The 12,500-nt window shown below is 37.3% G+C and overlaps 2 protein-coding genes across 2 annotated transcripts in view; one reads left to right on the top strand and one right to left on the bottom strand.

The window, feature by feature from the left end:
* Positions 1-4,192, bottom strand: part of LOC144448621 (uncharacterized) — an 18,994-nt gene extending 14,802 nt beyond the window's left edge. The window contains exon 1 of the mRNA XM_078138899.1: positions 4,040-4,192. Within this exon, the coding sequence (XP_077995025.1) occupies positions 4,040-4,192 (153 nt within the window). The remainder of the gene's footprint in view (positions 1-4,039) is intronic.
* Positions 4,193-6,907: 2,715 nt separating this feature from the next.
* LOC144448620 (uncharacterized) overlaps positions 6,908-12,500 on the top strand; it is a 15,079-nt gene continuing 9,486 nt past the window's right edge. Inside the window, exons 1-3 of the mRNA XM_078138898.1 lie at positions 6,908-6,973; positions 8,838-8,997; positions 10,167-10,297. Of these exons, the coding sequence (XP_077995024.1) occupies positions 6,908-6,973; positions 8,838-8,997; positions 10,167-10,297 (357 nt within the window). The remainder of the gene's footprint in view (positions 6,974-8,837; positions 8,998-10,166; positions 10,298-12,500) is intronic.

The raw sequence follows: 12,500 nt of genomic DNA, 5'->3' as shown, positions 1-12,500 counted from the left end.
CGTCTGTCCGTCCGTCCATCCGTCCATTCCTCCGATCTGTCTGTCAGTTCGTCCGTTCATCTATCTATTCATCCATTCATTAAAGCAAACGAACTTTACGACAGTGTTCTCTTACTATACACTACTTTAGATCAATATACAACGGTACCTATGTACAACAAGCAACTTCACAATCGTATGTAATTTGCATGGGTTATTAAGACATCTTCAACCACACAGAAGATGACATTAAAATACAATCAGCACGTTGTTTCTATGTTTGTAACGATGTACAGATTAGAGTGCTAAATACGAGAAATTGGTTTCCAACGTACGACACACACGCCCTCTATATATGATGGCTGGGTGTTTCCACCGCACAACTGTGTGTGGCCTGTAAACGTGTAACCTCGGCTTGTATTGTGAAGCTCATATCCTGTCCCAGGCCGTTAAAATATCACACCTAGCAAATACACGTGCTTTAAAACAAAACCTCGGAAGTCGGCATAAGACTCAAATAGAGAATATTGTTAAATTTATATTTGTGATTTCCTACAATGAAGACAATGACGTGTACAAACTATAGGGTACGTGTAGTGTCTTGCCATCCGACTACCTCAACAATTATTGTATGTGAACTAATGGGGTCACAAGACGGAGTAATTAAATGAATCGAACTTTGTACATCTTTTTACATTTGTACGTTTATGAAAAATAACCACACATAACTTTTTCTTTAAAAATGGTAATGTACAGGGTTATATCAGGTTTTTCGTACACTGACTGACCGTACATCAGCCAACCCTTGCGCTATGGCTGTAATCTTTATATTGTTTTGGCAAAATCTTTTCTTTTTTTTTACATACTGTTGACACTTTTCAGCCACATATTCTCACAATAAGACAGGACATACCAGTCGTCCTTCAGTACGTCGATGTCACTTAGGGTATTTTTAAAGGACTGGGTAAGATAGAGCTTATATAAAAATCCGGTGACGTAATTTATCATACGTATTAAATATTTTTAGGAAATTCCTACTACGCAATAAACAGTTACGATGCTAGTAGACAAATGTAAGGCGTGCAACAATTAAATGTTAACATTGTTGTAGAATAGTTTAATTGAAGTTCTATAACAGTATTTTCACTCGAGTAGAAAAAACTTATAAACTCTCAGTTTGTGCCACTTTAAATAGGACATTTCGAAATGTGATGAACTTCAAATGAATTGGTGAAAAAAGAGGTGCGCTAGCCAGGTCAACGTCTACCTACACTACACCAAATACGTGTATAATTGTACGTGACCTGTTAACTTAACTCGGTCGACAAATGGTACAAGGTCAACAATTTCCGCCGTGCCCTACAACCAAGATCAAGAATACCGTATACAGGCCGTAAATATAACAACTGCATGTTTAAAACTTACAAGGTGATTTTCTTTGCTTCCTTTCTGATCGCACCAAAATGGGCAGTCCCTATGTTCCTTTCGAGTGCAGACCAGGCCAATCATAGATATTTTCGTGACATGGAAAATTTAGACAATTCTGTAAGGGTGGGGGTGTATGGAGTCGACGAATTTTGAAACATCAAGGTGGTCGCTTCGACTACTTGTGATCAAATAACCCCAAACTGCGGACAAATAAATTGTTTATTTCTTGTTTTCACTGATATTTTATACAAAAATATCCCCACTAGGTACGCACAACTGTGGGTCGGGTTTCGTCGTCTTTCACGATAACAAATACGCATTCGGTGTAAACTTACCAGGTTTCATAAACGCTGACCTTTGTAAACCATGACGTTTTAGACTCATAGCAGCACAATTGCCTATATAAACGTAAACGAAACCCTACACTTGCATTTTATCTGTGCAAAAGTTATTAGCGTTGGGACTCGAAATTCCCTTAGACATTCTTTTTCCTCTGTTCTTTGTATGGCGGGGTACATGTACGTGCTATTTTCATCATTACAGCTAAAATCATGTTGGTTTGGTATTTCACTCATGGGACATTACGTTTTTGACACAAAGATAGACATATTCAACTCTAGACTAATAATATCAAACACAGTAGGAGCCTTTGCCCAATCACACTTAGTAGTGATAAGCATTGCTAATTTCTGACAGTGCAGTAAATCAGGGTTCCAATTCAAACATTAGACATGGACTTGATGATTTTAATGGCTTTAATTGTTTATATTCTAACTGATATTCAACATATCAACTTGACTACTTCTACATGCTGACCTATATATTTGTTTCTATTGCATTAGAAGTTGTCTACGTGTGTAAAAAATGACATGAGTAAAACACCAAACCAACATCACTTTAGCTGTAAATTATAAACAACGCGTGTAGCGACATGTGACAGTAAAGTCACGCTAATATAATGCACATCTCTTGAGCAGAAACAAATTGTCGTCTGGTAGCTTGACAAAACCCTACTAACATCGCAACAATTTATCATCAAGCTGCGACAAATCACTATATAACTTTGTTTCCTGTCTTTTTTCGCCGCCAAAGTAATACATTGCGACAATTACATATTACTTGGCAGACAGCTCAATGGCTTAAAATGTAACAATTATACTTCAGAATTTGCTAAGATGTAGCAATTTTATTTTGTCGAGCCAGGCGATAAGATCTAATAAGTATATTTGTAAAAATATACAATACAATGTAGCAATGCTTTTAAGATATTTTTTGTCAAACACAACGCTAATAATTTATTTCAACTCGAACTGACTTCCAATGTAATATAACAAAATGAAGGGAACTTGAGACAAAGACCAAACATCATTATCTTTGTCTTTGAAGTCACTGAACCCCGAGTCGCTCCTAGCAAAAAAATACCAATTTCTTTTCCCGGCTGTTTCATTGTTAACTCTTTCCTTTTGCACTGTTACAAGTCTACACACACGACCTATCGAGTTAATGAGTGAGTAATTATTTCATTGTGCCGATAGCCTTGAAGTCGAGCAGCTACGGTGTAACTCTCCATCATTCCGGGCGTCAATTGTTTCATATCACAACTACCTGTTTAACAATCTAAAAGTAATTTCGCTGTATAACATTAACACCGTAATAGTAAAGTTTTGCGTTGTTCTACCTCGAGCAAGTAGTAAAAAAACTCGGCCATAATTTACCAACTACCTACATTTACCAACGTGTCATGTTATTGTCTGTTGATGTAAACGTAGACAATAAGGTGTAACTGAAGTAAGAAATATCTGTCCATTTTGACATTGTAAAATTCAAGTAAGCCTAGGGTAATAAAGTCACGATGAATGCACTTCTACCAATACAGTCAGGGATGCATACATGGGAGTTACAATCTACTTTCTTCGCTTGTCGCTCCAGGAGACCGTTTGTCGTCTTTCACGGTTTAAATTGGTATTTAAGAGTGCATGCAATGGCCTACCCTTCAACTACATCATTGTTGATCCGTTGGAGGCTGATGTTATTCATACCGTGGCAATGGTATATCGGCTTACCGAGTTGAAAAACTGTTTAGTATTTGAGACGAAACTCTGACTTTGGGTCCGTGAAGAGCTTGCAACAGAGATCATATAACTTTGAATATCAAATATATTTGCATTGAAATATCTGAAAGATGTTACACTAAGAACCGCCCATTTCATGTTAGTTTACATACACTGACTATGATAGATACAACCACATACAAGCCCAGTATAAACTACGCTTTCTACATTTTAAGATAGCAAGATTGTAATTTCTTGCTACATTTTTCTCCAAATGAAATAAAAGTATTTGAACGTACTGCAACGAGACGCAGACAGGCGAGCGCCAATGTGTCGATGTCTGCATTTAATGTCTGCGTTTAGGAACATTAGTTACATTTTAGATAAAATGTTACAACAAACTGAATTCATTCTACCTTGCTATCTTAAAGTGTAGTGTACATTTTCTTAGTGGTTTATGCGTGGTTGTATATCAAATTTGAAACGGGACCAGTGAACACTCGCATGAAACAGGTAGTAAAAAGTCGACATTGAAAATAGAAAACACCATGCAACAGCCTGGGTTTCAATAATTTACTTACCAATACCTTCTCTGTCTTATTTTCCATATCAATTTTGTGTTCCTTATTTACTTTGTCGTTGCCACTTTGTATGTTTTCGCCTGCGTTCTGTTCTGGAATGTTCTCGGACGGGCTGACCTTATTGTCAGGTTTTAAACTAGTAATACGATCCATTTGTGTTGTTCCCGTGGACTTGGATGGATTTGAAGGTATACCCTGTTGTTGTGATGGCCCGTTGGATTTTTCAAAGTAAGTGAAGTTTCTCGATGTTAATTGCTACAGTATTGCCTGGAAGGTTACCTCATTTACATACTGTAGACCAATCAATTGCTAGTAGAGTACCAGTGATGTCGCAACCATTCATTTCCTTTCTTTTAGACATATACGTCGACAAACTCTGCTTTCCGCTGTGGAGAGAATAACTGAAACATGAACAAAGGTTCCTGAACAAAGGCTCCTACTTTTTCTTCCACGATCTGACCAATCAGATCCCCCCTCTCTCTCGCCACACAAATGCAGAGTACACTTATAATTCCCTAGAGACAAACAACCACCGACTCTACTTTCAATTATTAGTGCGCGAGTGCGCATCACAGAACGAAAAGCTTTTGCACTTTATGCTAAGAGCTTTTTTTAGCCACCTGTCTTTCAAAAATTGGAAAGGTATAATTGTACTGTATTAAAGAAATAACGAAACATAGTAAATTGCGACTCTGTCATCGTTCCTTCATTTACAATATCCAAGGAAGTGCATTGTTTGTCAAAGTATGAACGATCAGCACCGAAGACTCAATGTTGCAGACCATTTGTCTGACATTAGTCTAAATCTGTCTATATGCCGTTGGATCTATCACGTGACCACTATATTGGTCCAGCGAAGTAGACAAGGTTATATATACTACACTCATAATCATATTTTAGAAAATCTGGCATAATTCTTCAACTTGAATAAAACTTCTCGAAATCAGCCGACTTAGATCACTGCAGTATGAAACAAAGCATTATATCGGCCGTTCGAATCGTATCCCTTGTGACAACAACAACAACAACAACAACAACAACAACAACATTAACAAAAATATTGCACGAAGTAAGAACTACAGTGACTGATTCACGTACACATTTTACTTAATCTGCTTACATAAAAGACCGTATATATGTGGAACACCACGCACTGTATACATCAGTGTTGATGGAAGTTTACCTAATAAGTACGACAGTGCATTCTATCGTTTACAATTATATTTACAATCGAGTAGTATATTTTCCGTTCGTGAGTGCACTGCCTTTCGTGTTTCTATAAGCCATCACAATACTCATTGTGACACGACATTCTCGCAGTTAGTCAACAAATGTACATGTTAACAAATTAAATCTTTGTTCAGCTTGAAAAACACTTTTCTGCCGCTAAATGTAATATAAGTGTGTACAGAGACTATTTGGGATAAAATACAGCTGTGTAGTTCAGTCTCAGACGCTTGGTTGCTAAGGGTTACTATTACGGCAATATTTCAAATGATATGCAAAGGAGAATGGATATGATTGAAGCGTGTTAAATGATACGGCGAGAAGGATGATTTCGTCGGTGAAAGGTTTGTCTACCTGTATTCAGTGAGGTGGGTGGGTGAGTGAGTGAGTGTGTGTGTGTGTGAGTGAGTGAGTGAGTGAGCGAGACAGTGGTATAGTAAATTTACTACTAGTGGAGACAACAGGGACAACACTGACACATAATTAGTCTCATAAACACAGATCTTTGCTGCAACATTAACAACTAGCACAAAAAGTGAATTAGAAAATTAAGCTTGACAAGCGAAAGACAGATGATAAAGAAAACAATGGGTTACGTTCAGTCCACTAAAAATACAAACACAGAAAAGACATCCAGAGGTCTAGAGGAGGAAAGGAAGTTGTCTAAAATTGGTGGTAGCATGTCAACGATTTGCGTATTAGTTTTTATATAAAATGTTGGTGAATGATGAGTCTTTCTTCTGTTTTTGACTGGTTTATAAGTGGTATGAAAACACCAAGCAGAATTTGTCGGTTACTAAAACTAATTTCTCAAAGTCAAACTACTCGGGTGTCGCGGTGAGATGACGAGGACATCTTGTAACCGAGCAAAATATTTGGAAATGATACAAATTAAAGTTAATATTCTTGTATCAGAAGTGATATATCAAAATAACCTGATAATCTACAATAATAATGTTTAATAACTGTTATGTGTCTTTCTCTTAAGTTTTCACTGCGATTGTTTACTATTTCTTCTCACCAAAATTTTTGTAGCTCGATCATCATGGCACCAACTCCTTCAAATATAAATTTCTACTTAGAGAGTCAAAACAATTCATTTTTAGCGACGACAGCCTAGTGTGGTACCCAATGCTGATAAGACGTCAGCGAAAATATCCGTTTCGCTTACCTACATATTTTGTTTGTGAGTCGAAATTGTCATGATTGCTGCTACATGCATGTAAGATGTGTACCGTGTACCGTGTCACATATGTTAACGTTCGTTCACCTCAGGCATTATCGACGTTTCTTCAACCGTAGCCTGCACTGACCATCCTACACGGGAATTACGTACACATACACATAACTCACTACACTTTTACGTCAGGAACGATCACTGGCAAGCATTTGACGACAACACATATATATCCGATTTCCCATTGCAAAAAGTTAACAATATCTGTAAGAATGAGACACACTGAAATGATTCACCACGACGACGTAGAAGTTACCCTTGAGTGAACGTTTCAGTTTCTGAGTTGACAATTATGGACCGGAACAAGTACAGCTACGAAGTGATAAAGAAAAAATCACTATTGCACACTTCTTTGCTATCCTCGTATTTCTTTCCCGCTGATGCCACAGAAAAATGCAACAATAATGTCGTACACCCCAATGGATACATCCGATGAAAGTCGTGGAAAGTATGCTCTATCAGACCACTACGTGAATAATAAGAATAACAATGACACGTGCATGTGTGTGTGTGTGTGTGTGTGTGTGTGTGTGTGTCTCTCTCTCTCTCTCTCTCTCTCTCCCTGTGTGTGTGTGTCTGTCTGTCTGTCTGTCTATCTGTCTGTGTGCGGGGGCTCGTGTGTTTGTGTGCGTGCTTGTGTGCGTACGTGCGTGCGTGTGTGTGTGTGTGTGTGTGTGTGTGTGTGTGTGTGTGTGTGTGTGTGTGGATGTTCCTTGACCCTGACTCTAGCTTTCATTACACGACATCGTATGCCCTTGTGTAAACTTTCAGTTCTATGACAGTATCCTAACTTTTAATATAATTCAGAATGTAGGAAATTGGTTCGATTGTTCAGGAAACAGTCGACACAACCTTATCTTTATTGCGAACAATTCTGAAATGTTTTAATTATACTGTAAATGGTGTTTACTACAGGTCTGAGAGGTTTATAGAATTGATGTATAGAAAACATTTCTAACACAGGTTTATTTAATATTCATAGAATAATTTATAAGAGTCTTTTTATAATAGTATATATGGAAGTCACGTGATGATAATTAGGACGTTCACCTCCAACAATTTAAATGGCGATTGAGAAATGTGACCTCAGCGGAACGGTATTAGAATGATATGCTTTTATTGTGTAGCCGTCTTTTGTTTTCATTTCCAAGTAGTGGATGTATATTTTTTAATAATTTAAGTCAGCTGTGTCAATAACCTAGCAATGAGACTGTACGTCAGACAGTTTTTAAATATAAAATACGGCAGGTGTCTGTCTGTATGTATGTATGTATGTATGTATGTATGTATGTATGTATGTATGTATGTATGTATGTATGTATGTATGTGTGTGTATGTATGTATGTATACGTATGTATGTATGTATGTATGTATGTATGTATGTATGTATGTATGTATGTGTGTGTGTGTGTATGTATGTATGTATGTATGTATGTATGTATGTATGTATGTATGTATGTATGTATCATTGTATGTATGTATGTATGTATGTATGTATGTATGTATGTATGTATGTATGTATGTCTGTCTGTCTGTCTGTCTGTGTGTGTGTGTGTGTGTGTGTGTATGTATGTATGTATGTATGGATGGATGGATGGATGGATGGATGGATGGATGGATGTATGTATGTATGTATGTATGTATGTATGTATGTATGTATGTATGTATGTATGTATGTATGTATGCATGCATGCATGCATGCATGCATGTATGTATGTATGTATGTATGTATGTATGTATGTATGTATGTATGTATGTCACTCTTTCGTTTAGAACAAAATTCGAAGCGACATGTCTGTACTTACTATTGTTGTTCAAGGGCTAATGAGAAAATTTATTGTTGAATAAAATATTGAAAATGGAGATAGAGTAAACTGTTTAATTCTAATTTAATGACATATTTCTCTTAAGTGTATTAGTTGCAGTTTGGAAGTCGTAATAAATCATCCGAAATTAATAGTCGAGTTGTTGACAATCATATAATTATCAACAATATTTTAATAGGTTTCGATCACCAATTAAATATATTCATTCACCTTCTAATTTGCTTTAATATTTTATGATATACGTAGTTTCATATGAATGGTTTCTATGACGATTACTATTTTAATTACCCGCATATTGTTTGCTATACTATGTTTCTCTTTTGTTTTCACAACGATAACTATCATTATTAAAAATACATTATTAAAAGAAAATACATACATACATATGACCCCAGGGGGACAAAATTGTTATATTTACATAGTAGCCTCTGTTGCACCCACCCAACACATTCTTAGAGCAATTTAACTTAAAAACTATACTATGATACACTTCGGCTTCTTTCGACAGGTTGGTTCAGTGAGTGAAGATCACACTTACTGGGGGCGTCCTGAAGATATGACAATGGCAAGACCGGCATACAAAGTGGACGCTGCCAACCCTGGCTCTGACTGTGTTGGTGACACTGCTGCCGCCATGGCTGCAGCTTCTATTGCATTCCGAGATTATGGTACGCGTATATATGTATGGGGTGACGAAAGATCAACATACCAGAGAAAGAGAGAGAGAGAGAGAGAGAGAGAGAGAGAGAGAGAGAGAGAGAGAGAGAGAGAGAGAGAGAGAGAGAGAGAGAGAGAGAGAGAGAGAGAGAGAGAGAGAGAGAGAGAGAGAGAGAGAGAGATAGGAATCGAAGGGAAGGAGTGGTGGCCCCTTTACCATAATGAATACTCAGTTGTTGTGGCTTGTATTAGACACAAGTTGTGACAGCTGAAGGAAATATGAAAGGGACTATTAAACTAGGTAGAAATACGTAGTTGTACAATCACAGTTTAGACTGTAGAGGGCGTCCTCTGCGGGGGTCATTTTCATCAACAAATGTTATGACTGAAACAAAGCTTGAATAAATAATAACGACTAATCTGGTATGTAACGAACTTCTTAACGTACTAACAAAATGACGCAATAGACAATAAGAACGGCTCTTCCAGTGTGCCCAGGGTTCTATAGAAAGTAATTTCTGCGGTGAAAGAGCAGTATACTATAGATCATCTACATTCTCTTCTAAATTCCGTTTCTCGCAAAGAGCCTATTTTTCCGATGTTTCAGCGCAGCCGGAAAAAAACCTAATTTTTTAGTCAATTTGTCAAAATTAAATAATGAAATAATTTCAAATCATATAATAAATTAAATAATTTCAGTTTTCATGAATACAGGATCACACAGTGTATGTTACAAGGGGAGACTAAAGAATTGTGTATTTGAATGTCTGTGTTGTACGAAGCACAAATACATTCGTCATTTGTCATCCAATCGATTGTATCAATAGCTATTGATACACTTACCACGTAAGACGACGCTACTGTTTCATGTTATTGCAGGCTCTTATTTCAGTGAAAGCTATTATTTGTACAAGTGTTTCAACTGTTGATATTCTCAGTGAAGGGTCAAATATCGCCCAGAGGGTGTCAAAAAATCCCCCAATTGTTGTACATCTTTGTCAGCGAATCAATGTTATAAACATGGAAAGTCTAGTGCCAACGTCGCCATGGCGAAGTCTTTCATAGTCGCGCATGCGTAACTAGGAAGAACACAGAATACCTAGCTTGTTGAAATAGAATTCGAGGTATTACGCTAATACGTTAATATCAATGTGAGTTGTCCGGTCTACGTGCTGTCTAGCCACTGTAGAGATCTGTGTGAGGTTTATCGTGCACAAGATGAATAACAATAAAGTGAAACCTGAACAGCCAGGTGTAGAAAATGGCAAAACTGCAGAAAGTGGAACGTCGTCGGCTGCGACAAGCGGTCAGGTGAGCAATATTTTAAAATTGTAGTACAGTATTGAAATTCTGTTCGGAAAAATCTTTCATTGATATTATATTTTCATCTGCAGGAAAACGATTGATATCAGTTCATTGACACTAACAAAACACACTAAGATGGGTATAAATTTTTACGCGAAAATTTTAATTTATTTTACGGGTCACATCTTTGTCTATCACAGTGACGCGACCACCTTCACAGCGATTGTAATTACTAATTCCTTGGGGAAAACAAGTCGCGTTAACGTTGCAGTGTCTACTGTCTGTAATTATGCAAATGTGTCGTTTTCGTTGTAAGTATATGGTTTGGCTGATAACATATAGTCGGTGTAGATGTAGAAGTGTCATGCAACGTTCGATTCACGAAAACAGAATTCATTAACTTCACCAAATATCGCCAAACCTCGCAAACAGATGTACCGTTACATTGTTTTTAACACACTGTTGCACATTGAAGAGAGCATGGCATGTCACCTGTCGACAGTACCGTCGCAAACACACATAAAGAAGTAAAGAGCGAGAAATTCACCGTGACTCTAGATCTAACCTCCGTAGCTGTGTAGATGACTGAAGCCTACAGGATTGGCATCATTAAATACAGAGGTGGCTTTCTCGACACTGAGCACATACTCCCCTTAGTGAAGATATTGGTGGTCCGAGATAATCGTCTTTATCGTCGTTGTCGTAAAAACACAAGGCCGGTATTACGACAACATACAGTGTAGAACGCGTCGAACACTTCAAGAACGAGATATTTCTCTGGCTCCAGAGAGCTACACAAGTGAAATATGTAGGCCTATAGCTTTGTTTTTCGGTAGGCTGACCGTCTTCAATAATACCCACTGAAATAAGCCTAGGGCGCGTGGAGAGGTGATGATCGCTTTAACCCCAGTTGGAGTTCCTTCACATGAACACGTACATGTAACGTCCTTAATAAAACAATACATTTAACATCCATGTTACTACACCCCCCCCCTCAAAAAAAAAAAGAAAAAAAAAATAGTTGTTGTAAATATGCCATGGGTCTTACAACTTTTTGAGTAACACTTTACATCGGTACAGAGGAAGTGCAGCGTATTTTTCCACTCCTTAATTAGGGAACCGAAGAAGTGTCATGTAGTAAATATTGCTTGTACTCTTAACCTTTTGTCACAGTGACTGTAAAATCGACGGCCGTGACAAGAAGGTAGACAATATCCCACAACAGCAATTGATTCTTTTAGTAGAAATAATTAACTGCATAAATCAATTGTCTTGTAGAAAAGTCTCAAAAATAAAAATGGGTAATAAATGACTGATTATGAAGATCTTCTTATTCCACCATTGATGTCCTTGTAAGAATCCCCTTGATATGAAATCTTCATTGTTTCGTCATAAAAACAAATATCTTTTGGACAAATATCAATCAAAGTGCGTGTCATGTAGCGAACGACACCAAAGGTAATTTATTTTGTATCAGGTCGAACAACCACCTTACGTGTTGGGCTTATCATCTAACAAACACCCACTCTACCGGTACCTCTTGTATGTTTCATGGCTACACTGTCGTTGTCGCCTCTCTAAATGCTTACAAATCTTTTCGCGCCAAAAGTATTCATATAAATATTTATTTTTATGTTACTTTTAGGCAAATTCCAACCTTATTTTGGTCTTTTATCATAAAAATGACTGTCGTTGAACCATTGAACTCAAAATTCTGGTATGGAAATTTTAAGAATTACAAAGAATTGTTCATAAAATGACATCTCTTTAAGCCATCTGTTTACAAGTGTAGGACAGTGTTGCTGGTACTACGACTATGCCACTTTCAAGATTTTATTCAGACTGATATCAATATACCTAAGACCTAGATATTTACACCCACACTTGAGAATCAACTTGACAATGCTATACAAGGCTCCCGAGGACAGTTTGTAACATCCAGTGGAAATGTTTCCGAGAAGGAACTCTGTAAAGGCCTCCCTTGGCTTAGTAAAAAAATCAAAGCTGGACGATTGCGATTTCCTGGTCATTTCATTAGAAGTAAAGACCAGACTTTATCAAAGTTAGTCTTTTTGTCTCTCATGGACAAAAAGAAAGGAACGAATTGCATCAGTATCAACTTACCTTGAACGTCTAAAATCTGACACTGGTCTTACATGATCTAAAATGGTGCTACGTGGAGCAGCATCTATGTCCCTGGACACAAGAC

Source organism: Glandiceps talaboti, chromosome 17 (assembly GCF_964340395.1).
Source record: "Glandiceps talaboti chromosome 17, keGlaTala1.1, whole genome shotgun sequence".
Classification (NCBI taxonomy): Eukaryota; Metazoa; Hemichordata; class Enteropneusta; family Spengelidae; genus Glandiceps; species Glandiceps talaboti.
The sequence above is the reverse complement of the archived record's forward strand: the minus strand, read 5'-3'. Positions and strand labels throughout refer to the sequence as shown.